General features: G+C 35.3%; 8 protein-coding genes across 8 annotated transcripts; 4 read left to right on the plus strand and 4 right to left on the minus strand.

The window, feature by feature from the left end:
- Positions 1-435: 435 nt before the first annotated feature.
- Positions 436-928, minus strand: LOC6638511 (diptericin A). The gene is made up of 2 exons (XM_002061448.4): positions 795-928; positions 436-720 (listed from the first exon to the last, which is right to left on the minus strand). The coding sequence occupies exons 1-2, from the start codon at positions 906-908 to the stop codon at positions 481-483; spliced, it is 354 nt and encodes a 117-aa protein (XP_002061484.1). The 5' UTR covers positions 909-928; the 3' UTR covers positions 436-480.
- A 3,091-nt stretch (positions 929-4,019) lies between these two features.
- On the minus strand, positions 4,020-4,402 carry LOC6638510 (diptericin A). The gene has a single exon (XM_002061447.2). The coding sequence runs from the start codon at positions 4,399-4,401 to the stop codon at positions 4,090-4,092; it is 312 nt and encodes a 103-aa protein (XP_002061483.1). The 5' UTR covers position 4,402; the 3' UTR covers positions 4,020-4,089.
- Positions 4,403-9,272: 4,870 nt separating this feature from the next.
- On the minus strand, positions 9,273-9,930 carry LOC124459822 (small ubiquitin-related modifier 3). The gene has a single exon (XM_047009539.1). The coding sequence runs from the start codon at positions 9,812-9,814 to the stop codon at positions 9,554-9,556; it is 261 nt and encodes an 86-aa protein (XP_046865495.1). The 5' UTR covers positions 9,815-9,930; the 3' UTR covers positions 9,273-9,553.
- Positions 9,931-11,700: 1,770 nt separating this feature from the next.
- LOC6638509 (juvenile hormone epoxide hydrolase 1) lies at positions 11,701-13,541 on the plus strand. Its single transcript, XM_002061446.4, has 3 exons — positions 11,701-12,199; positions 12,280-12,484; positions 12,542-13,541. Exons 1-3 carry the CDS (start codon positions 11,799-11,801, stop codon positions 13,337-13,339), a joined length of 1,404 nt encoding a protein of 467 aa, XP_002061482.1. The 5' UTR covers positions 11,701-11,798; the 3' UTR covers positions 13,340-13,541.
- A 2,336-nt stretch (positions 13,542-15,877) lies between these two features.
- On the plus strand, positions 15,878-17,717 carry LOC6638508 (juvenile hormone epoxide hydrolase 1). The gene is made up of 4 exons (XM_002061445.3): positions 15,878-16,166; positions 16,229-16,428; positions 16,610-16,808; positions 16,880-17,717. Exons 1-4 carry the CDS (start codon positions 15,960-15,962, stop codon positions 17,663-17,665), a joined length of 1,392 nt encoding a protein of 463 aa, XP_002061481.1. The 5' UTR covers positions 15,878-15,959; the 3' UTR covers positions 17,666-17,717.
- A 577-nt stretch (positions 17,718-18,294) lies between these two features.
- LOC6638507 (juvenile hormone epoxide hydrolase 1) lies at positions 18,295-20,088 on the plus strand. Its single transcript, XM_002061444.4, has 3 exons — positions 18,295-18,694; positions 18,752-18,951; positions 19,031-20,088. Exons 1-3 carry the CDS (start codon positions 18,485-18,487, stop codon positions 20,043-20,045), a joined length of 1,425 nt encoding a protein of 474 aa, XP_002061480.1. The 5' UTR covers positions 18,295-18,484; the 3' UTR covers positions 20,046-20,088.
- Positions 20,089-20,197: 109 nt separating this feature from the next.
- LOC6638438 (microtubule-associated protein RP/EB family member 3) lies at positions 20,198-21,313 on the plus strand. The gene is made up of 2 exons (XM_002061443.4): positions 20,198-20,563; positions 20,622-21,313. Exons 1-2 carry the CDS (start codon positions 20,434-20,436, stop codon positions 21,248-21,250), a joined length of 759 nt encoding a protein of 252 aa, XP_002061479.1. The 5' UTR covers positions 20,198-20,433; the 3' UTR covers positions 21,251-21,313.
- Positions 20,924-22,335, minus strand: LOC6638437 (coiled-coil domain-containing protein 130 homolog). Its single transcript, XM_002061442.3, has one exon. It carries the CDS (start codon positions 22,264-22,266, stop codon positions 21,310-21,312), a length of 957 nt encoding a protein of 318 aa, XP_002061478.1. The 5' UTR covers positions 22,267-22,335; the 3' UTR covers positions 20,924-21,309.
- Positions 22,336-22,498: the final 163 nt, after the last annotated feature.

Genomic DNA, 22,498 nt, shown 5'->3' on the forward strand with positions numbered 1-22,498 from the left:
AAAACAAATATTAATTTGAAGATTTTATCCTACTTTTAGCTTAAATCAACTAAATTTAAGAAAGGATTATTTTGTACCATGTAATTAATTAACTTCCTCATTAAAAATGTAACTCATTTATTTATAACCTTTATTAAAGTATCCTTTTGTCTTCCGTTTTGTTTCTCTGAATTTTGGAGTTTCCCTTAAAACTGACAAACAAAAAAAGTCAGAGAAGTTTAGCTTGAAAATTGTTTCAACTGATTTCATTATTTCAAAGACAAGACTAAGTAAAAAATAAACTTTTTCTCAAACAGCTAACAGAAAAACTCTAAAAATTATTTAAAGATATGACTAAGTAAAAAGTAAACTTTTTGTCCAACAACTATCAAAAAAAAATGTTGAACATTATTAAAAATCGTTAAAAAGTTTTCTTTTTCCAAATGCTAGAACAGCTTTAATAATTTATTATAATTTATTTAATTTACTTCGCTAATTTTACTAAAACCTAAAAGTATATTGAGCTCCTGCTCCCCATTGAGGGCGGCTGTTGCCATAAGGTCCGCCCAGATGCTGAGCATATGAACCAGTGGCATCCAGTTGATGGCGTCCATTATTGCTCTGCCAAACGGGAGCACGTCCTTGCAAACTCAAATCGAAACCCTGACGAGGACTGCCACCGCCTCCGCCCTGCAACTGCAATTGGCGGCGAACACGAGGTGCTTCGAAATCTGGTGAATACTAAAAAGAAAGAATAAAAAAATTTAAATTAAATTTAATTACATTTTAAACTTCCTTTCTTTTCTTGCTCTTACCGAAAAGGGTTCTGGATTAGTGACCACAATTTCATGGTCGGGATATGGCTGAGGATAGGCCGCAGTAAGGGCACATGCCAGGCCAAGGATTAGCAAACCGAAAGTAAACTGCATTTTGAATTGCTTAAGGGAGAACAAAATGTCTTAGACTGATGTGACAAATGAAAGCAGTCGAGCTTTTTATAGATGCAGGCAGCTGGTTCGAAAATCTCTGAGTCTTATCTGGTTGAAAGAAAGATTCCCGCTCGGGATTCCCATACTAAGACTATGAGACACCTAAACGATGTGTCTCTGAATGAAAAAAAAAAAAAGATCAGTGGTTCACAAGTAGATCCCCGATGTGGTAATATAATATTATTGATAAGCCACTTGTGTAAATGTTGAGAATTAAAAAGTGATTCCCAATAGTGAACAAAGTACCTACAATTTCTTTAGCTTTATACATTTCTCAAAAATGATTACACACAATATAATCATATTTTTAATATATCCCAAGAACGATCTATTAATCCAAACATCTGATTAAACAAATTAGTTATGTAGATCGAATATGCATAAATTTATTTATTGAATAATTGTTGATTTTTGCGACCTTTTGATTGTTAGTTGTATGATTTGCCGGCTCGAGGTCAAACTGTCGGGTGAATAAAAACAAAATAAAAAACAGTTTATTAATATATAGGTTTGTAGGTTTGCGAATCAACAAAACATTAGTTTTTATTTTTGTAAAACTGCATTTTTATGTTAAGCAAATGGTAATGGTGGTAAAAAAAAATTTAAGTATTTTAATTCATAAATTAATTACATAATGATACTTTCGGTTAGTTTTTGAATACTATCGATATTATAAAATTTAATACATTATAATTATTGGGTATTTTTTAAACTGAACTCACAAAAATACAAATTCACACTCGATGGAACCTTCTTGGGGGACATACATATGTATATGTATGTATGTAATAATAAAAATTGTTATTTAATATCACACGAACAAAAATATTATTATTAATAACGTTTTTCTCTACCAAGTACCTCTATAGCTTTTTTGAAATCATTATCATCAACCATCATCAGCAACGATTTGAAATTTAAAACTAAACCACAAACTTTCATCAAGAATTCTCTTCTGATTAAATCTGATATATTTTACATACTTATATCAGATATAATACATACTTATAAGTATGAGATATAATACATACTTATATCAGATTTAATTGAGTATATGTTAGAACCTTGCAAAAATACATTTGATACTACATACCTTAAATTCAAATTTACATAGTTCATTTTGATAAACGAATGCATTTGGATGTATTCTTCTCTATGAATATTCATTACTAAATAATTAGAGTAGCCGAAATGTTGAATATAGTCATGCAGTTTTTAATATGAAAAACCTGGTTGTTTTGTAATAATAAGGTTCTAGAAATATTCAAATATAAATTATATGCGAACACCTACCCAAATTCGTATGACTGCTTAATAATGTCTCTTCTAATAATGAGTATAATGTCAAATGCGACTAACTTATTGCACATTTCGATGTGGACTAAATATTCCTTTTTTTCTGAACCGGGTTGCCATCTCGAACCAATTTCTTTACAGAATACCCTGCAATCTGTGATGATTGCTGTGGTGTGATGATAATTTGACTCAACCTACATAACTAGCTACCTACATATGTGAATATATACGAATATTTACTCATCAGTTCAAATATAAATTAATGAAACCATTACATGATAGTTATTTTCCAGCATAAATAAGACGGGAAAATGAAAAATATACATAATTAAAGCTTTTTACTTTTTTCTTGTCCTTACTTTGTTTAAAACTCATTGGAGAAAGTTTCGGTTCCACAAATATACAGACCATTAAAGGGGAGAGAGCGCAATGTCAATTGCGTAAAAATCTGACCACGTAACATTCCTTTTTGGATACAGGGTATAAAATCAATAATCAATAAAAATATAGAAAGGAAGCTGATTTTAATATATATACTAACAAGGGAAGTACCCAAACGAAAGGGCTTACCGAGAAATCTATTGCTTTTCATGTTATTGTTACTGGAAATAGGTGTGCTTAAATTTTTCTCAACCCTTAACCTCAACCCCAACAATTCATTTCATCTCAATTTAAAAGGGCAGCTCTAATAAACACAACAAATAAATAAGCAAATTACAAAACAAAAAAAAACCATTCTGTATTCAAATAGGCATAAGAGCATTAAAAGCAATTAATGGTAAATTTTGATTGGAAGATAAAATAATGTGAATGATATATGATATATGAATGATATGATGCTTACATCTATGGCAAACGTGAGTTAGAATACATTTAAATTTTATGAGTTTTGTATTCGACTAGTTTGTGCGCAATATCTGATATTTGTGTGAAGTACATGGCAAAGTACCTCTTCCCTTTCTTAACAACATTTTTTTTTGGTACATCATATGTATATGAGATCATCCACATGATAATGCATTATATATTTTCTACTATATAATAAAGCAAATCACATATGCAGAATGTAATAATCAAGTCCAGAATTCCTCTGAAATGTTCTGCACTATGATTTTGTGTGCGGCAAGGAACTATGCATATTTAAAGATAGACAAAACGAATCACAATACACAAAACTTGCCATTAAAAATTGTTGGCTACCTAAGAGGAGTCTGTCTACATAGGTTTGGTGAAATGTGACATCATCTGCCATTTGACAAGGTCAGCGTATTTCCTTACTTTAAAGTTCTTTATTTTTCTTAAGTAATCCCCAAATGGGAATCCAAAATTTACCCATAAGTTGAATTTTATTATGAATCAGCAATGGCAGCAGCAGCCGCAACGCCTACTACCTGAACCTTCGCTTTCGTTGGTCTGCCGTAATAGTTAATAAATGAATATTAACATTATTTGTTATACGTGTATGTGTGTTTGTGTGTGTTTTAATGTTTTAAACTTTGGCTTAATCTCTTGGATGATAAATTTTCATAGAAGATTCTTTTGACAGTTTACGCAATAAATCCAATTAGCAAAAAAAGCATTTTGTCTCGCCTGTCATCGTCATTGGCATGGGTATTGCTTAATTTCTTATTAACAAACAAAAAAACAAGAAGATAAAAAAACCAACCAAGCATAAAGCACAGAAATAACATGTACATTTAAACAAATTGCAAGATCATCTTTACCTAAGTAAATAGTAAATTCAAATATTAAATGTTCCGGGGTAACTGAACGTGTTCAAGGATCAATCTTTATTTCATTCGACAGTTCGAGAGATTACATGTAATCAAAAGTTGGGGAACCTATAGGTATAGATGGTACCAAATTCATGTCTGGCTGGTGAAGTGCCACCAGGTCCACCATAATGTTGACCATATTTTCCATATAAATCCACCTCATGTCGCTTATTATCACTGGTCCAGACATTCTCACGTCCCTGCACATTAATATGAAAGCCATCGCCACGCTGTCCTCCGCCACCGCCCTCGAGATTGAGGAAAGGACGTGGTGTGGTTTGATCCTCCGGTAAGGGAGAGCTCATGCCCATGCTCATGATGGCAAAGCAGCAGGCCAATCCAATGATAATTGTAGCCTTCATCTTGCAATTCGATGACTGAAGTCTCCTTCATTTCTATGCACTTTTATACGTGTTCCAATTGGTAGGGACCCCATAAAAAGTAAATCCCCCTGAGGGGATACAAAGGGCAACAAAAAATCCCCTCATTTGAACCACTTTTTTTTGCTGTCTGCTTCTTTGTTTGTTTAACATTTGCTTTGCATCAGTGCATATGCAATACATATGTATGTAAGCCTTTGACAATTTTACTTTTGCAAAAGTTCAATTCGAAAATGTAACCCAAAAGTTTTTCTTTTCTCTTTTTTTACATTATTTAATTCTCTTTACACTCAAGGGTATATTCAGTTTGTTTACAATGCAGAAATGGAAATTCTTTCAAGCATAAAAATAACATATTAAAATTGAATTTTGGATTTCAAGTGAATCCCTTTGTTATGGATACCGAAAGTCCAGGACGTCGTATTTTTATAAACATAAAAGATACAGGAATGGAGTAAAAAATTAAGTCCCAGACCTTATGTGAAAATATCATAAATTTGTATTTAAATTTTTGCTGGACTCTGAATTTTATTTGAGAATCTAAGACGAGAGCTATTAACGAAAATTTCTTTACTTTTAAGTCTCTAATTATAATTATAATCATAATTATTTAACATAATAGAAAAAAGGAAACAATACAATGGCATTAAAAGCTTAAAAAGTTTCTACAAAAATTTAAAAATTCTATATTCATTTGAATGTTCTAAGATACGTTGCTGGATAAGGACTTATTTTCCCAATCCAATGTACATATAAGAATTATAAAAATTGGATAAGCAATTTTTAAGAAATGCCTAAATACCTTCAAAGTCCGTTAAAACGTGACCCAATTATAAAAATGCTGTAACAGTGTTATTACATTTTTTTTTTAATCAGAAAGCTAAAACAAAGAAGAAATCAAAATGCACAATTAAATTTGTTTCGTTTTTATTTATGTAAATTATTTATTACAAATATTTTAAAGTACCGCTTTTAGGCTCAATCGCAGTCCTAATCCTTTGGGGCTTTAAGGCAATTAAAAGGCTTAAATATTTAGCAACATCAACAGATAACAAAAATATTCAGAACAACAAATGTATGTTACCCTCGTATACATTTTTTAATAACAATCGATTAGGGATTTTAGTGCATTTAAATGAAAATTAAGTTAGATTGGCAAAGGTCTAACACAATATTAACTAATCAAAAATTGTTTGTTATCAGAATTATGGAAATTAATGATTCGGTACATTAATGTACCCACAAACATGTATACATAAAATAGTCTAAGAAGTCAATATTTATAAAAATGGTATTAGATTAGATATTTAGATTTCAAAATCTAGTAAAATAAATATACATAAATATACATATTTCAGATGTTTAAAAATAAATTATACTTATTTAATAAATTAATAATCATAACTACTAAGGAAAAGCAAAGGCAATAATATTTAAAATGTGTTTCATAAAAATGTTCCATCAGTTCGATTCCAAAATACTTAGAAAGAGTATAAAAAATTCACAGAAAGTTGTGCTTACATTTGATGTTTACTTTTCATCTCACACAAAATACATATATATGTTTGTGTGTGTGTATGTTGGTATGTAAAATTATATTTTTTATTTCCAACATTTTATTTGTTCATTTCGATTTTTACCTCCGGCTGGCTGACTGCCTCTCTGACTGGCTATCAGTAAATAGCCGCCTGATAAGGCTAGGCCACTGAAATAAATATTGTATATTTTAATTTTGTTGAAAACAGTTGTGCAGCGGATCTGGCAATCGTTGGGTATAGAAAATGCATTCACAATTACAATTTGCGGCATATATAATTGCAATTTCATTGCTTGTTGTTCTCATCTGCGAATGGGTAAGTATACTTTGCAAATCGAAAATTCATTTTTAAAGAGTTTTCGGTCAACTGACAACATTTAATTTGCAGCCAACACTAACAGCTGCCCAGGATGATGACGTTTTACTGCACATCGGTGAGATGGGTACAAAAACGCCGGAGAAATCGGAATTTCCAGTATGGGACGATGCCCATGGCGAGTGGAATGTAATGGATCATTAATTAATAAGTTTTCAAATCAAGATATATCTAATTAATAAATAATTCATAATTTTACTTTTATTACAAGACTAGACAATCTTAGCTGAAAAGGAGAGCATATGTAAAGCTAATTGTCCACATCAAAAGCTATTCACAGGCTTAGTCGTAGTCAGGCAATCGTATAGCATCATTTGTTATACCCTTGCAAAAAGGGTATATTAATTTTGGTCAGAAGTGTGCAACGCATAGAAGGAAGCATCTCCGACCATATAAAGTATATATATTCTTGATCAGCATGACGAGTCGAGTTCATATACCCATGTCCGTCCGTCCGTCCGTCCGTCCGTCTGTCCGTCTGACCGTCTGTCCGTCTGTCCGTCCGTCTGGATCAACGCAAACTCCTCCTAGACCGTTGGAGCTACAGAGCTGAAATTTTGCATGTAGGCTTGTATATACTGCAGGCGTTGTATATCTCGGATTCAGCCGGATCGGTCCACTATATCATATAGCTCCCATACAAACCGCAAAGTCACGAACAGTGACTTTTCTCAATAACTTCGTTATTTTCTGAGCTATTGTCGTGAAATTCAATATTGGTGAGTTTATTATACATATAAACTGTGCCAAATTTGATCAAGATCGGCTGACTATATAGCTCCCATAGGAACGATCGGTCGTAAACCGTGACTTTCTTCAATAACTTCGTTACTTTTGACGCGATTGCTTTCAAATTAAATATTTGTTAGTTTAGTGTATCTGTTAATGACTGTGCCGAATTTGATAAATATCGGGTTACTATATCATATAGCTCCCATAGGAACGATCGGTGGAAAACAGTGACTTTGATCAATATCTTCGTTATTTCCTATGCTAAGATTGTAGGCCGTTCTTTCGCAAACATTAGCCTTTTTGGCTTAAACCTTTTTCCACTTTGATGGCTTTAGGTAAGGAAAGAGTTACCAAAAAAGTTGCAAGGGTATACAAACTTTGACGCGGTCGAAGTTAGCCCCGGCCCTCTGGTTTTTAATAGCATTTATATATTTCGTTTGAAAACTTCTGGATCAAAGTTTTTTCAATAACAAGGAATTTATGACTCATAACTTCATTAAATTATATATAATTGAAATATTTTGTATTTAAATCCCAAATTGATAGCAGATGCAAACATAATGTCTATCTAAGGTCATTGAATAATAAAATACAAACAAATTCTCGTTCAGAGTCTAACATTAGACTTTGTTATTGAATTTCTTGTTGTTTAGTCAGTATTTAATATTCTAAAGAAAAAGAATCAGTTTTAGATTAAAATAATATCAGGCAGTAGGTCCAAATTTTAATCATTCTGACTTAAAAGATAACAAAATGTGCAAAGTTTTAAGAAAATTCTTTGTTTTCGAAGATATTTGTTGCCTACTTTTGGGCTTACTCATCAAACTTGTTTAATTTCATTTGTGAATTTATTAGTTTGAATAATTAAAGAACTAACCCTAAAAGTAGGCAACCAACAATATAACTATTAAAATATTTTGCCCACAAAATTGTAGTTAGGAGGTTTACAGTTTTTTGGGCACATTTGCAATCAAACGTATCAGAGTTAATACCAAAATAAATAAAGTTTTTCGCTTTTTGTCCTTATGATCAAATAATATATGGAGGTTGACCCAATTTTCATTTCCGTTGTTTTGAAATATTTTGAAAGTATAGTTTTGGTTGTAGATGTGGATTAGACAATATTATAAGTAATTAAAATAAATATTTTTAGTCAAACTATTTTGCCATATTTCGTAGTTAAAATAAAGAAGAATGACTGACTTTGGTAGTAATAGGCCTTAACCATAAATTCTATACTGAAAGCTTCCTGAGATCAACACTATTTAAAATTGTTTAATTTGTCTTTGTTATTATAAACATTGAAGAAAAATCATCCATTTCACTTTATTATACCTGTAATCGACTTTAATTGCATGTTTTGTTTGTATGTAAAACAAAATGCATTAATAAAAATACTTTATTTCCTGTCAAAACTCTCATTAAATTTCAAGAATGCAACAAAGTAGTGTATAACAATTTTACTTTGACTAATGGTACACAAATAGTTGTTTTCGAAACATTTTGTTCAAATTCCATGAATGAATTTTAGTACTAAGAATTTGTTATCTTAAATAGTTTTTCGATAATCACCCATTTGTTTTTTGTATGGTGCGGAATAATGTGTGAAAGTTTTGTTTGAATGAAATGCGAAACGAACCCTAAAGAAAAATCAATTCCTTAGTTCAATGGACTTTTACGATGAGTGCGTGTCAGGCTGGAATAATTGTGGCCATTAAAATTCAAGCGTGGAAGAAAACGTAAAACACAAAACTGGCACATCCAAAACACTAAATAAGTGAGCCGAGAAGCCCAAAAACTAACAAATAAAACTAAAGGCAAATTAAGCGGCAATTAATGGTCGCCCAGGCATAGGAATAGGCTCCGAAATAGGAGCAGGAGCTAAAGCTGGAGCATTGGAATTCTCATGAAGCCTTGATAGCGATCGGTTCTGAGTTGTTTTTTCAATGATTTTGATTTCAAGCTGCCAAGTTTGACACGCTTTTGGGCCCAAGTGCTTAGCCAAAACGCCATCAATTCGATTTCATGGTGGCACGCAATCCAACAAACTGAAAAAAGAAAAAGTTTCTCTACTGCACTGCATCAGACGTTATAGAGAATATATCGAATGGTAGTCCTTGCGGCAATGTTGTAATTGCGTTAATTTTACCTCAATTGTTTTTTTCCCCATTCCTTAAATGCCACGCCCCGAAAACGAAACAAACTATGTATATATGAACGAGAAAACATTTGTATATGTATAGCAGAGAAGGCAAACAAAATCATTGTTAGGGGGTTGCATGACATCCGGCACTTTTGTGTCTAGCTAAGGGCTTTCTCCGTGCACTTGTGTTTGTGTGTTTGCATGTCGACGACATAATTGTGCGCCTTACAATTTAAACAAATTATCCTGCCGCCAGAGCGCCTTTGATATGACAAGTGCATGTCCTGGCCGGGCATGCCCCTTTCTAAGAAAACGTAGCACTTCTACCGCAAACAGTTCATTGACCTTAAGCAATTTGGCCAACACCAGGCCCATCGCCATGTTGTTCCACCTCATTGACCATGTCTATCTGATCTTGATCTTCCAATTGCAATGAATCGGCTGTGTCATTCTCTTTAATTTCATATCCATCGAAAAATAAACGTATCGAATCCGTAGCCACACCCTTATCCATACAATAAGATTCCTTCAATGGCATGAAACGTCCTAAGCGATATATCTCAGAGGTTCCATCTATAGTCTGTACTTTTATAGCTATAAGCTGCATGATTCTAATTTTGTAATAAACGAATATATAATGAATGTGTTATTCTGATTTTGTAATAGACAAATATATAATGTGTTATTCTGATTTTGTTTGGATATTATTTGAATTGTTCATTTACACGTGGCCTACTGATCTGTTTTCTCATTTGTTTTCCATTTCATTCAATATTTGGGCCACATCATCAAATGGGTGGAGAAGGGCAGAGATTTATAAGCGTCGCTACCAAGTGGAAACTAATAAATAAAAATTCTATTTCTCTAGACGATAAGATAGCGTTAAGTAGTTGAAGCTGCTTCAATTTGCAGGCGTACGCACCCATACACGTACAAACGATGAGGCTCATCGTATCTCAAATGAAAAATCAATCGACCATTCAGGTAACTCTCACACGAAATTTTACCATGGGTGATACATTCTAGCAAGAGCTTAAAAATTCAATTTTTTATATAAAAATTCAATATAGTGTTCACTGAGAATCTTGTCAAATTATAATTTTAATTTACGGTTTTTAGAAGTACATAAAGTGTTGAATATAGCCAAACGTAAACCTTTTGATTCGCTCATGACATCACGTAGAACTATAAGAGAATTGTGAAGTACAATCGAGAAAGAATGGATTCAAAATAATATTTGTACATATTTTTTAAGACTGTTATCAAAAATAATGATTTTTTCCTATAGAACTTATTTATTTCTAGATTTACAATATGTTCTTAGATACATTATCAGCAAATTTTATGGTGGATAGATCATTAAACCTTTTCATCGTATCATACTTATAACCACTACAAGAAAGTGAATAATTCAAAAAGTAATTTAAGTTATCTAAAACGAAAAAAGTATTTCAAGAATTGAATATGAATCAACTATAAATATCTGTTAAAGTGCCTTATAACTAAAAGTACGAAAATAGATCCAAAGTGGGGCATCCTCGTTGCAGGAAATGAAGGAAATATTATTTCTACAAAGCATTATTTTGCCTCTAAATCGACTAACAATAAGTTGTATATATCCCACACTGATTTCCACCGAAAGTGATTCAATATCAAAAACTTAATTTAGATTCCATTATATTTTTTAATTTGTCAATAACCAATTCTTTCATTGCCTGTTGCATACTTAGGAATCAAATTTTATCCCTTTTCTTATTTTTTCTCTAAATCTACTAAACTTTGTGTATTCCAGGCTGATTTTGTCCAAAAAATTGAATCCATGTTCTGTTTAAGTTTTAGTTAGATTCTCAACAACGAATTCTTTGACCACTTGTTGCTATATTAAGGGGAAAATTGTTCCCCTTTCATACTTTTCCTTTAAGTCTGTTAAAATGTATGTAGGCAAGACCGATTCCCCACATAAATGATCTAATTAACCCTCAAAAAATCAATGCTCCAAAAATTTGTTATAATTTGAGAGAAACTAATGTTGTGACTGCCGATTCCATACTTTATGAAGCAAACTTTTCCACCTACGTTTGCCCTGGCCTATTGGAATGTATTTTAGCACAAAAATAAACTTAATATAGTTAAGGTTTGAAAACGATAATAGATACTAAATATAACAGATTTTTACAAAAGTTATCATGACTCGTCAATATGAATTTCATCTATGAAGACAGTTTGTTGAATTATTGAATTAGGCTTCCCCCTAGCATCGATCAAAGGTTGAAATTTAAATATTAAAAATGCAAGTCATCCACCAATTGAGCCCATTGTACAGAGATAACTCACCGTGTGCTATCTATATGCCGCTTGAACACATATACTCACTGCTACATATATATATATATTTATAAATATTCTTATAGTATATTTTATTGTTTTTGTTTATTCTTTCGTATTTTTTGACTTAGTATACCCGAAATGAAACTTGCATGTGTCAGTTTGGCCACGACGCGCCCATCGTTCGGACGTGTTTGTGAGAGAAAAAAAGAAGACTGGGTCTTGGCCGGATCGTTTACTAATTTAAATTCTAATCACTAAACAGCATGAAGTGCTTGCTAGTATTCGGACTGATTGTGGCCGTATTCGGTGCCTTTGTTGGCTACGGATATTTGCTATTTACTGATTTTACACGGCCACTGCCAAAGCCCGAGTTCAATGATAATACCTATTGGGGAACCGGCGATGGCGACAACTATATAGCCGATGAGGAGATCTATGAATTTAAATTGCAAGTGCCAAGTGAGGATATCGAGGATTTGCGTAAACAATTGAATCGCACACTTCGTCTAACCGAACCTTTGGATGGCATTGCCTTTGAATATGGCTTTAATACCTATGCCCTGCAACAGTTTGCGGACTATTGGCGTGACAAGTATCTAACAGTTTGGGATGAGCGTGAGGAGTATCTCAATTCATTGAAACAGTTTACAACCGAGATACAAGGGTGAGTCTCTGTCTGTGTGTGTGTGTGTGTGCCGATAATTCATTATCTATAAGGTAAATTCTTATCGTTTAATTTCTTAGACTAAATATACATTTCATACACGAACATGCCAAAGAGGAGGCAAAGGCCAGAAAGCATGTCTATCCATTGCTTCTTCTTCATGGCTGGCCGGGATCGGTGAGAGAGTTTTATGATTTTATTCCCATGTTGGGCAAGGATCAGAATGTCTCGGACTATGCTTTCGATGTGGTTGCCCCTTCACTGGTGGGCTTTGGCTTCTCCGATGTAAGATTCAAGTTGTAAGAATTGGAATATTTTATTGACCTTGTTTATTTTTTTTAGGCTGCAACTCGTCCTGGTTTCAATGCTGCCGAAATGGCCACAGTAATGAGGAATTTAATGTTGCGTCTGGGCTATAAGGAATTCTTTGTTCAGGGTGGTGATTGGGGCAGCATTATTGGCAGCAATCTGGCCACACTATATCCGGAAAATGTGTTGGGTTATCATTCCAATATGTGTGTGCTGCATACTCCTTTGGCTTTCCTCAAGGGCATCTATGCCAGTTATTTCCCCGAAAAGGTTTTACCCTCTCGCTTCTTCATCGATCATCATTTCCCACTGTGGGAAAAGTATGAGGGACTGCTCAAGGAGAGCGGTTACTTCCACATACAGGCCACCAAACCGGATACCATTGGCGCTGCCCTAACATCTAGTCCTGTGGCCCTGGCCACTTATATATTGGAAAAGTTCCAGACCTGCGCTGGACCGGGTTTGGCCCAAGATTTTGGAGCCATTACCACAGTCTATGGCCTGGAGGCTGTTTTGGATAATTTGATGATCTACTATTTGAGTAATTCAGCAACCACGGCAGCTCGTTTCTATGCCGAGAATGTGTCCAAGGAGTACAGAGCATTGCAATTGGATCGCGTTCAATCGCCTGTTCCCATGGGTTGTGCTCGCTTCCGTAACGATTTGCCTGCGGCTTTCGATTGGCAGCTGCGGGACAAGTTCCCCAATCTGAAGCATAGCATGTATTTCCAACAGGGTGGTCACTTTGCCGCCATGGAGATGCCTTCCATGTTGTATAATGATTTCACAACCTTTGTACGCAAACTCGCTTTGCATGGTGAGACTTTTTAGGCCAAATTTAATTGATGTTTCCATGTACATACCCACCATATTATATTTAGTTAGAAACCTCCATCAAAGCGTAAAATGTTTTGTTAGTCAACTGCCTCATTTTCTATTTTGTTTTAGAAATATTTTGTTATACCTATAAATTTAAAAGAAAATGTAAGAAAAACGACAATCAAATACAATTTAAATAACTAAAAATAATCAACTTTCTATGTTTGAAATTTTAAGGAATTTTTTGGGTTATTTTTAAAGAATTTTTTATATATTATAGGACTTGGATATCTAATATCTGAGTTCTAAATCGAACTTTATAAATGTTTAAATAAGATTTGTAGTATAAGTAAATGTGGTTTAACATTTCAATATTTATCCTATTTTTAACTCTTAATCAGTTAGCAAAAGTTAACATTACGTAAATTAATACAAATGTCATAGTGAAAGGCAGGAACAGTGAAATTATTTTTAGTATGTGTTCTTAACGACATTAGTACCTATCTAAAAACAATGACAAGTCATTGTCAGGTTTTTGTTCTTAGCCCTTTTAATCTTTGGGCCAAAGTCAAAAGTAATCCGAAATGCAACAATCATAATTGCCTAAGTACCAAAGACCATTCCAAAAGTGAACGACCTGTTTCATTTCGCTGCTACGAGGGTGGGTTGAAAGGTTTTTGTTTATATCTTCACAAAATTCATAAGTTGTTTTCTAAATATAACTTAAACTAAGTAAAACTTTCTAAACTTTCTATTATTAGCAGAGTTTGCTAAATTACTGAGGAGCTAAAATGGCCATACTATATCTACAAAGCTAAAACTAGTTGGGAATTACAACTACATATAATGCAATTAAAATTACCTTCATCAGAATATTGACCTCAAGCTGACTTAAATGCAATTTTCATTTAAATTACACAAAGATCGTAATCTAAACAAATACATCGTTCTCTTTATTCTTAATAAAAATTAAATAATATGTTAGAACATTTTTTTTTTCAAATTACTATATTTCTACAATTTAGTTAGTAGTAAATTCAAATACTATTGGCACAATTTTAATTTGTGTTTATTATTTTGTCTAGCTGACGATTGATTAATTACCCAAGTATATATTTTAATACCAAAGTAAGCATGACAAGGCGAGAATACCCAGCACTTCAGATAGTTAGACACATAATGTCAATCAATTTAAATTATTTCCAACTTTGTATTTCTCTCGCTTAAAAAATTAAGTAACACTAATTTACAGTAAAAATAAAACAAACAAAAAAAAGCTCTTTTATAGGAAATGAAAATCAAATATTTTTTTATTGTTAAGTATATTTAAAATGTATCCAGACTTGGATAATGAATAAATTCGTTGACATCAAGAATGACTCTCTTTTTTTAGATGCTTTTAAAGAATTCATTTTTTAACTTTTTATTTTTATTAATAATAATTTTAAGTGGCTTTATTTATATAAATAATGTGGGCAATTGTAGTCTAAAATTTATTGACTTTACTATTGTCTAAAGACAAAATTTACGTTTCTTTACATTACCTTACATTTTTCACAATTGTTTTTAATTACAATTCTTGAATTTCCTCTTTGAAGGTTCACATTTTTCCTTTGAGAAAAAGGAGTAATTACAACAGAATTACAAAACCTTAATTTATTTTTAAAGGTAAATAATATATTTGGAAATATTTTTTTAAATAAAGTACAATTTGTAAGAAAAATTTTTAAGAAAATATAATCAAAATCTTAACAGTAAAGTAAGTAGTGATCGAAACTGTTCTGAAAAAAAGGAAATTCACAATTCCAGAACAACTTTTTTTATTTTTCTTTAAAATATATATAAAATACTAAGCTGATGTACGCAGTGGACGGCGGACGAAGCGGACGGATCGGTATACTATAACATATAAAAATTGATTAAACTGAAGACAGTGAAACATTGTACTCACTGTCGAAGTGATTTGTCAGTCTTAATACACCACATATTTACATATATACCATTCATACGAGTATATTCATAATTATACAATCAATTTTTTGTGATTAATTCTTACGAAATACAAAAAAAAAACAGAATTGTAGTTATTTTTGTATATAATTGGATATAGCATTTATATTCAGGTACATATGTATTTATTGTGTACTGCAAATTTCGGTTTCTAAGAAGCTTCTTTATATTTGACCTTGGCATAAACGAATTGATAGCCCCACAACGGAGGGGGGAATGCCATCCACAGTGTGGATCGAGTAGGCCAGTGGGCCAGTCGAGCAGAAAAGCTCCCCCCTGGAGCATTTTGTTTGATAAGAGTCTCTGTGATTGATCAATTGAATTCTAAGCGTGAATTGTACATAGACAATTGCAGATTATGGGGAATAATTTGGCAGAGTCATGTTAGCCGGCAAGCTTTTTGCTCTACCCCTAACCCAACCCCCGCCCCGAAACGACGATGAAATCAAACATTAAGCATGACAAAGCTTCAAAGCTTTCAAACAATGCCGATCTTACATTTTCGTCGTTTTCTTTCTAAACAATTTAGTTCAATTTGATCTTTCGTGCCGGGTGGACGCGTTTAGTAGTAGTTTATTTATATATATACTATACATAGATATTTCTGATCCCCTGATACATTATGGCAGGGGTGGGTAGCACTTTGGTTCGTATATCAGTTGCAGGCATTGCAATTTTATTTTTCGTTGGCTATAAAAACTATCGGGACTTATCAGCTCCTGGCAAGAGACCCGATTTAGATACAGAAGCCTATTGGGGTCCTGGAGACAAAGCCTTGTACAAAGAGAACAAGGCGATATTGCCATTTGATATAAGTGTTGATCCAGCAGTAAGTATCTATCCCATATCTGGTGAACACTTAGTGTGATATCCGTTCGCCTTTTTTCTCAGATCATAACCGATTTGAAGGGCCAACTGAGTCGACCTTTGAAATTGCAAGAACCTTTAGAGGGTGTTGGATTTCAATATGGCTTCAATTCCAAAGAACTGCGTAATGTGGTGAAATACTGGCGTGACACTTATCTAAACAAATGGAGCGAACGCGAGGAGTATCTTAAGAAATTTGAACATTTCCAAACAGAGATTCAGGGGTGAGTTATAGTTTTTTTTTTTTGTGTTATGCAAACCATCCAGCTCCGGGTCAAACTAATTATGCGAAATGAGAAAGCTGAAGATGGAGATTTAAAAATAAAATAGTGTTACCTAATGACTATATTAACCCATCGCCCATTAACCTTTTCCCCCCCAATATATGTATTTAATTTTTTGTAGACTCAAAATGCACTTCATCCACGCTAAGCCCACCAAGACGACTGGCAAAAAAGTGTTGCCCCTTTTATTGATGCACGGCTGGCCGGGCACAGTGCGTGAATTTTACGATTTCATACCATTGCTGACCACCCCGAACGATAAGAGTGATTATGTATTCGAGGTGATTGCACCCAGTCTGCCCGGCTATGGTTGGTCTCAGGTAATGAAACTTGTGATAAAGAATTATAAACTTTCTAAAAATAAATTTAATGGAATATTTCTCATCAACAGGGCTCCTCTAAGACAGGACTCGGTGTGGCTCAAGTTTCGGTGATTATGCGCAATCTGATGTTACGTCTGGGATTCCAAAAGTATGTGATTCAAGGCGGCGATTGGGGTTCTCTTATTGGGTCAAATCTGGCGTCTTTGTTCCCTGAGAATGTTCTGGCCTATCATTCGAATATGTGCAGCAATAACAGTCCCATGGGTAGCATTCAATTGATTCTGGCATCCATATTTCCCAGTTACTTTTTGGATAGTCAACATGCTCACTTCTATAAGGGAGCGGGTGATTTGTTTGCCCACATTCTGGAAGAGATGGGCTATGCCCATATACAAGCCACTAAACCAGATACTGTGGGTAGTGCCTTGGTGGATAATCCAGTGGGACTTGCTGCCTATATCATTGAAAAGTTCTCCACTTGGACGAATCCCGCTTTTAGAAATCTTGAAGATGGTGGCCTCACGAAACGTTTTACCTATGATCAGCTATTGGACAACATTATGATATACTATGTGACAAATTCTATAACCACATCGATGCGTCTATATTCGGAATCGATGAACAAGTCCCAGTTGGGTCTGAATGTGGATTCAGTACCCATTCAGGCCAAGGCTGGTTGTGCCCACTTCTTGCACGAATTGGCCCATACATCCGATAAGCAATTGGCCAATAAGTTCCCAAATCTTATCCATACCACACATTACACAGACGGTGGACATTTTCCAGCCTTTGAATTGCCCGAGACTCTATATGCCGATTTTACGGCATTCATTAAAAAAGCAGCTTTAGTTTAAGTTTACATGTTTGGCGTTGGTTTACGAAATAAACAAGAAATAAATAAATAAACATAGAGACTGTGTTTTATGAAGAATTCTTGCAGAAAACCGGTTGGAAACTGTTTGAAAAGACATAACAGCGAAAGAAAAAAAACGAAAGTTTGAAGAGGGTTTCGTTTACCTGAACGTTTTGTAGATACCTATGTATATATATGAAGAGAGAGAGAGGGGTGTAGGTACATGGATGGAATACACAATCGTTTACAGGAGCGGTTTGCGAGAAAAAAGGTGGCCCTTTTAACTAAAAGCCTTAAAATTCTGGCAAAGAGCAAAAAACTAGAAAGAATTTGGACAAAATTTATTTCGCCACCCCCCCACTTCTCTAAATCCGTCCCTGATCGTGAGTATATATTTATTGATGTGCAGCTGCGACGCAAAAAGTAACAAACAATTAGTGAGCCGGCAAAGTTTTAGGCTGAATACATGAAAAGCTTTTAGGTAAATAAACAAAATCTACCCGACCTACACTCGGTCTACAACGACCTAAACTACACACTACACTTAAGCAAAGTGATCATCATGATGAGAAAACTTAAGTATCAACTAGTCTCAGATGTAGGGCATTCAAAGTGGGCACAAAATGTGCCTTATCATCGTGCGCTGGTCGAAGTTCTATGAGCCGGCTCAGTTTTTAGGTTCTATTGATATGCTTCTAAGGCGAAAGCTAACTGCAATCTCAGCGAACTGATTAGACGACGACACTTCACACTCGGACACAGACACAGAGAGAGAGAGACAGTCGGTCGGTAGTATATTAGCGACTTTGAAACCGTCCAAATGTCACCTATAACACGGATTTTGGTGCTCCTCCTGGCCATTGGAGGAGGCATGGTCTATAAGCAGATTAATCAATTGTGGGGCGACTTGCCAGCCCCTAAATTGGATCTTGAAGAATGGTGGGGTGATGAGGCAGCACCAAAGGATTACGAAGCCTATGTGGCCAATACATCAGAAGTGATTAACAATCGTCTTAGCTACCCGGAGGCGGTAAGTTAACTAAACTCGTTAGCAGTGAATGGTACTAAAGAGATTTGTCTAATGTAGACTATCGAAGACTTGATCAAACAACTGAATCGCACTCTACGTTTGACTCCACCCTTGGAGGGTGTGGCCTTTGAATATGGCTTCAATAGTGACTACTTGAAGGAACTGGTTAAATATTGGCGTGATGATTACCTGCCGCGTTGGCGAGAACGTGAAGTGTTCCTCTGGCAGTTCAATCAGTTCACCACCGATATACAGGGGTAAGATAGCTTATCTAGAAATATTTTGTTGACGTCTTGTGTGATAAGTGATTATAATATACATACATACATATTTCAGACTACGCATGCATTTCCTTCACCTAATGGTTTATGATCAAAACAAAGTGGGCAAGCAACACTATCCGGTTTTATTACTCCATGGTTGGCCAGGTTCCGTGAGGGAATTTTACGATTTTATACATTTGCTGCATCAATCGAATTTGGATGAGAACAACAAGTATATATTTAATGTGATTGTGCCCAGTATGCCGGGTTATGCCTGGTCGCAGGGCACTTCCCGTCCTGGATTGGGACCGGCCCAGGTGGCCGTTGTGATGCGTAATCTTATGTTGCGTCTGGGCTATAAGAAATTCTTTGTTCAAGGCGGAGATTGGGGTTCTATTGTTGGCTCCCATTTGGCCACCTTGTTCCCTGAAAATGTATTGGGCTATCACTCGAATATGTGCAATAATCTGAGTCCCAAGAGTCAGGTGAAGGGTCTATTGGCCAGTTTCTGGCCTAGTTTATATGCTCCCAGTGGCTATGAGGATTTCTTCTTTCCCAAATCTCGTGAATTTAATCATTTGATTGAGGAGAGCGGCTACTTCCATTTGCAGGCCACCAAGCCCGATACCATAGGAGCTGCCCTCACCGATAATCCAGTGGGTCTGGCGGCCTATATTCTCGAAAAGTTCTCCACCTGGACGAATCCTGGCTATCGCTCGTTGGCCGATGGTGGCATCACGAAACGCTATAAATTGGATGCTCTGCTGGATAACTTAATGATTTATTATTTAACCAATTCAATAACCACCTCACAGCGTCTCTATGCCGAGGCTTATACCAAGGAGCAGCGGGAATTGCGTTTGGAACGTGTTCCCACTTTAGTTCCGACAGGATGTGCTCGTTTCAAGCATGATATAATGCAATTCCTGGACGTACAATTGGAATATAAATACAAGAATTTAATTCATAGCACATACTACAAAAATGGAGGACATTTTGCTGCTCTCGAAGTGCCGCAGGTCCTCTACAAGGACTTTATCGAATTTGTTAAGAAAGTGGAACGTAAATTTAAAATTCCAACATTGTAAATATTTTTATTTCTTTATGTGAAAATAAACAAAATATTTGTGACTGGAAAGGATATTTGGGAAATCTCGGAGAATTTATCGTTTCCATCGATCGTCATCTCTAGGCGATAAATTGTCCTGTTGTGTGTAGTGCTGTAAAACACCGCAAAGCTCAGATCAGTAGAAGCTTTTGCCAGAAGCGCATGTCTCGAAAGAAGGAAACGTAAAGAAAAGGAAGGAAGAGAGACTGCAACTAAATAATTTTTTTAATTTGTCAATTTTTTTTGTGTGATCCATCAGAGCAGGCTGGACCTTTTTCTTTGTCGTAATATAGTAAATCGTAAATAGAAAAGAGTAGTATATAGAAAATTGTCTTATTACTCCATAATATACAAAACAAATACTAAAGATGAGCGATCTCAAGTTAACTGTAGCTTTGACCAGTGTCAACTCGGAGAATATGTCGCGTCACGATATGCTTCAATGGGTCAACAATACAGTCGATGGACAGTTCAAAAAGATCGAAGAGCTATGTTCCGGTAAGTCGTACCCATTCTCTAAATTCGAAATGTCCTCTTGAATATTTTCTTCTTTCAGGTGTAGCCTATTGCCAGATGATGGAGTTAATATTTCCCAATTGCATTAATCTGAAGCGTGTCAAAATGGCCGCCAAATTGGAACACGAGTGTCTACACAATTTAAAACTCTTTCAAGCCGCCTTCATACGTCTCAAGCTGGACAAAACAGTGCCCATTGATCGTTTGATGAAGGGACGTTTTCAGGATAATTTTGAATTTTTACAATGGTTCAAAAAGTTTTTCGACTCGCAAGGAATTGGTAATTTGGAGAATTTAAAATCGGCAGCCAATACCGTGAAGCCGATTAAGCCGCGTTGCTTTAAGAAAGAGCCCTCTCCAGTGGCAATCATTGAAAATGCATCCCCAAATGTCGTCGATATAGACGAGTTAAATGGAGAACTTCAAACATTGTCCATTAAATGTGGAAGCACTGCGGAATCACGCGATGAATGCTATGCCAAATTGCGTAACATTGAAGTGCTATTGGATGATGTGATGAAGACAAATCAGCATATGGAGTTCTGTAAGCGTTTGTGCGCCGTTCTCTATGATCAAGCGCCGGAAGGGGCCAATGATAGCAATGGCAGTGCCAATGCCAGACCCAGCCTGAGTCCAAGACCAGAATTAGTCAATCAATGTACTGAATAATTACAACTTATAAGACTTATATATGTATTTACATTAAATTTTTGAATTATTATATACCATCAATCAGGTGAATTATCTTCATCCGAACAGGTGGAAGAGGAGGAGCTGGCATAGTCTCCTACCAAGCTTACAACGGGAGGTTTCCCAACTTCTTTTGACTTGCGCTTTATACCCAAATCCTGCAATTGCAACTGTGAGTTTAGAGCCTTTTGTCTCTTGGTGCCCCCAAACGTGGTTGTGGTGGCGCCTGGAAGAGCTGGTCTTATGAGAAGATCCAAACGCTGTTCAGCTTCCCTTTCCAGGGCTGTTTTGGTTTGCAATTTCATTAAGGCTGCCATTTCACGATCCTGTTTGCTCTCCGGCAGCAAAGCTATGTCCAGACTACTTTTGGCCAAAAGCTGACGATCCAGTTCCTGTTGCCCTTTGATCTCTTGCTTCTGTTGTCGGAATTCGGCACGTAGGCGACAATTTGCCTCATAGCTATCGTCCCAAACACTTTGATTCCGTTCCACAAGCTTCTGTAGCACTGGTTTGGCATCGCTTGCCGCCTTGACATCTTTGGCCTGATGTTCCAGCTTATACATGGCATCGTCGAAGAGCCGCTTTTGCACTTCTTTGGTTTCTGGCACCACCTGCTCATTTTGTAGCGGATCCCACCGATTCTCTTGGCGGCGTGCCCCGGAGAGTATCGTATAGTCCAAATTACCAGGATCTGTTTGAATCTCAAAGTGATTGTCGCACAAATGGCATTTCATGCGGAATTTGTAAATGGGAGTGGAGAAGTACATGCCCACCTTGGTCTTCTCGGCATTGTAGCGGACACCCATGCCAATGTGATTCTTGCAGCCATCACACCAGATATTATAAGGCATCTCGAAACGTATTATGATGATGCCCATGTGAATTTTACGTGCACGTTCCCGCAAGGCATGGGTGCCGCGAAACTTATTCAATCCGCCCTTCTTAGGATCATAGTCCGGCGGATAGTATTTGTTTTGGCCCTTGCGTTCTCCCATTTTTAATGATTTTTAGATAAATCGCTTCAAACGTATATGAGAATTGTATACAAATAATACAAATGTAAACAGCTGATAGTGGAATCCATCTAGGGATGGGTGTTTTTTACTTTCCACATGGACACGAAGCCATCAACTATCGAAAATGGCATATTAATATAATTATTGAAATATTAAATGAGATGAATACTTAAATCTTTTTTGAAATTTTTCTTATATGTAATGCATTTTT

This window comes from Drosophila willistoni (assembly GCF_018902025.1).
Source record: "Drosophila willistoni isolate 14030-0811.24 chromosome 2L unlocalized genomic scaffold, UCI_dwil_1.1 Seg139, whole genome shotgun sequence".
Taxonomy (NCBI): domain Eukaryota; kingdom Metazoa; phylum Arthropoda; class Insecta; order Diptera; family Drosophilidae; genus Drosophila; species Drosophila willistoni.

Excerpts from the sequence above, each read along its gene's own strand:
- LOC6638508 (XM_002061445.3), top strand. The coding sequence starts at position 15,960 with ATGGCAGGGGTGGGTAGCACTTTGGTTCGTATATCAGTTGCAGGCATT. Across the intron at positions 16,167-16,228 it reads ATATAAGTGTTGATCCAGCA|ATCATAACCGATTTGAAGGG; the intron begins GTAAGTATCTAT and ends CTTTTTTCTCAG. Across the intron at positions 16,809-16,879 it reads CCGGCTATGGTTGGTCTCAG|GGCTCCTCTAAGACAGGACT; the intron begins GTAATGAAACTT and ends TCTCATCAACAG.
- LOC6638438 (XM_002061443.4), top strand. The coding sequence starts at position 20,434 with ATGAGCGATCTCAAGTTAACTGTAGCTTTGACCAGTGTCAACTCGGAG. Across the intron at positions 20,564-20,621 it reads GATCGAAGAGCTATGTTCCG|GTGTAGCCTATTGCCAGATG; the intron begins GTAAGTCGTACC and ends TTCTTCTTTCAG.
- LOC6638507 (XM_002061444.4), top strand. The coding sequence starts at position 18,485 with ATGTCACCTATAACACGGATTTTGGTGCTCCTCCTGGCCATTGGAGGA. Across the intron at positions 18,695-18,751 it reads GTCTTAGCTACCCGGAGGCG|ACTATCGAAGACTTGATCAA; the intron begins GTAAGTTAACTA and ends TGTCTAATGTAG. Across the intron at positions 18,952-19,030 it reads TTCACCACCGATATACAGGG|ACTACGCATGCATTTCCTTC; the intron begins GTAAGATAGCTT and ends TACATATTTCAG.
- LOC6638510 (XM_002061447.2), bottom strand. The coding sequence starts at position 4,401 with ATGAAGGCTACAATTATCATTGGATTGGCCTGCTGCTTTGCCATCATG.
- LOC6638511 (XM_002061448.4), bottom strand. The coding sequence starts at position 908 with ATGCAGTTTACTTTCGGTTTGCTAATCCTTGGCCTGGCATGTGCCCTT. Across the intron at positions 721-794 it reads CTAATCCAGAACCCTTTTCG|TATTCACCAGATTTCGAAGC; the intron begins GTAAGAGCAAGA and ends CTTTCTTTTTAG.
- LOC6638509 (XM_002061446.4), top strand. The coding sequence starts at position 11,799 with ATGAAGTGCTTGCTAGTATTCGGACTGATTGTGGCCGTATTCGGTGCC. Across the intron at positions 12,200-12,279 it reads TTTACAACCGAGATACAAGG|ACTAAATATACATTTCATAC; the intron begins GTGAGTCTCTGT and ends TTAATTTCTTAG. Across the intron at positions 12,485-12,541 it reads TGGGCTTTGGCTTCTCCGAT|GCTGCAACTCGTCCTGGTTT; the intron begins GTAAGATTCAAG and ends TATTTTTTTTAG.
- LOC124459822 (XM_047009539.1), bottom strand. The coding sequence starts at position 9,814 with ATGCAGCTTATAGCTATAAAAGTACAGACTATAGATGGAACCTCTGAG.
- LOC6638437 (XM_002061442.3), bottom strand. The coding sequence starts at position 22,266 with ATGGGAGAACGCAAGGGCCAAAACAAATACTATCCGCCGGACTATGAT.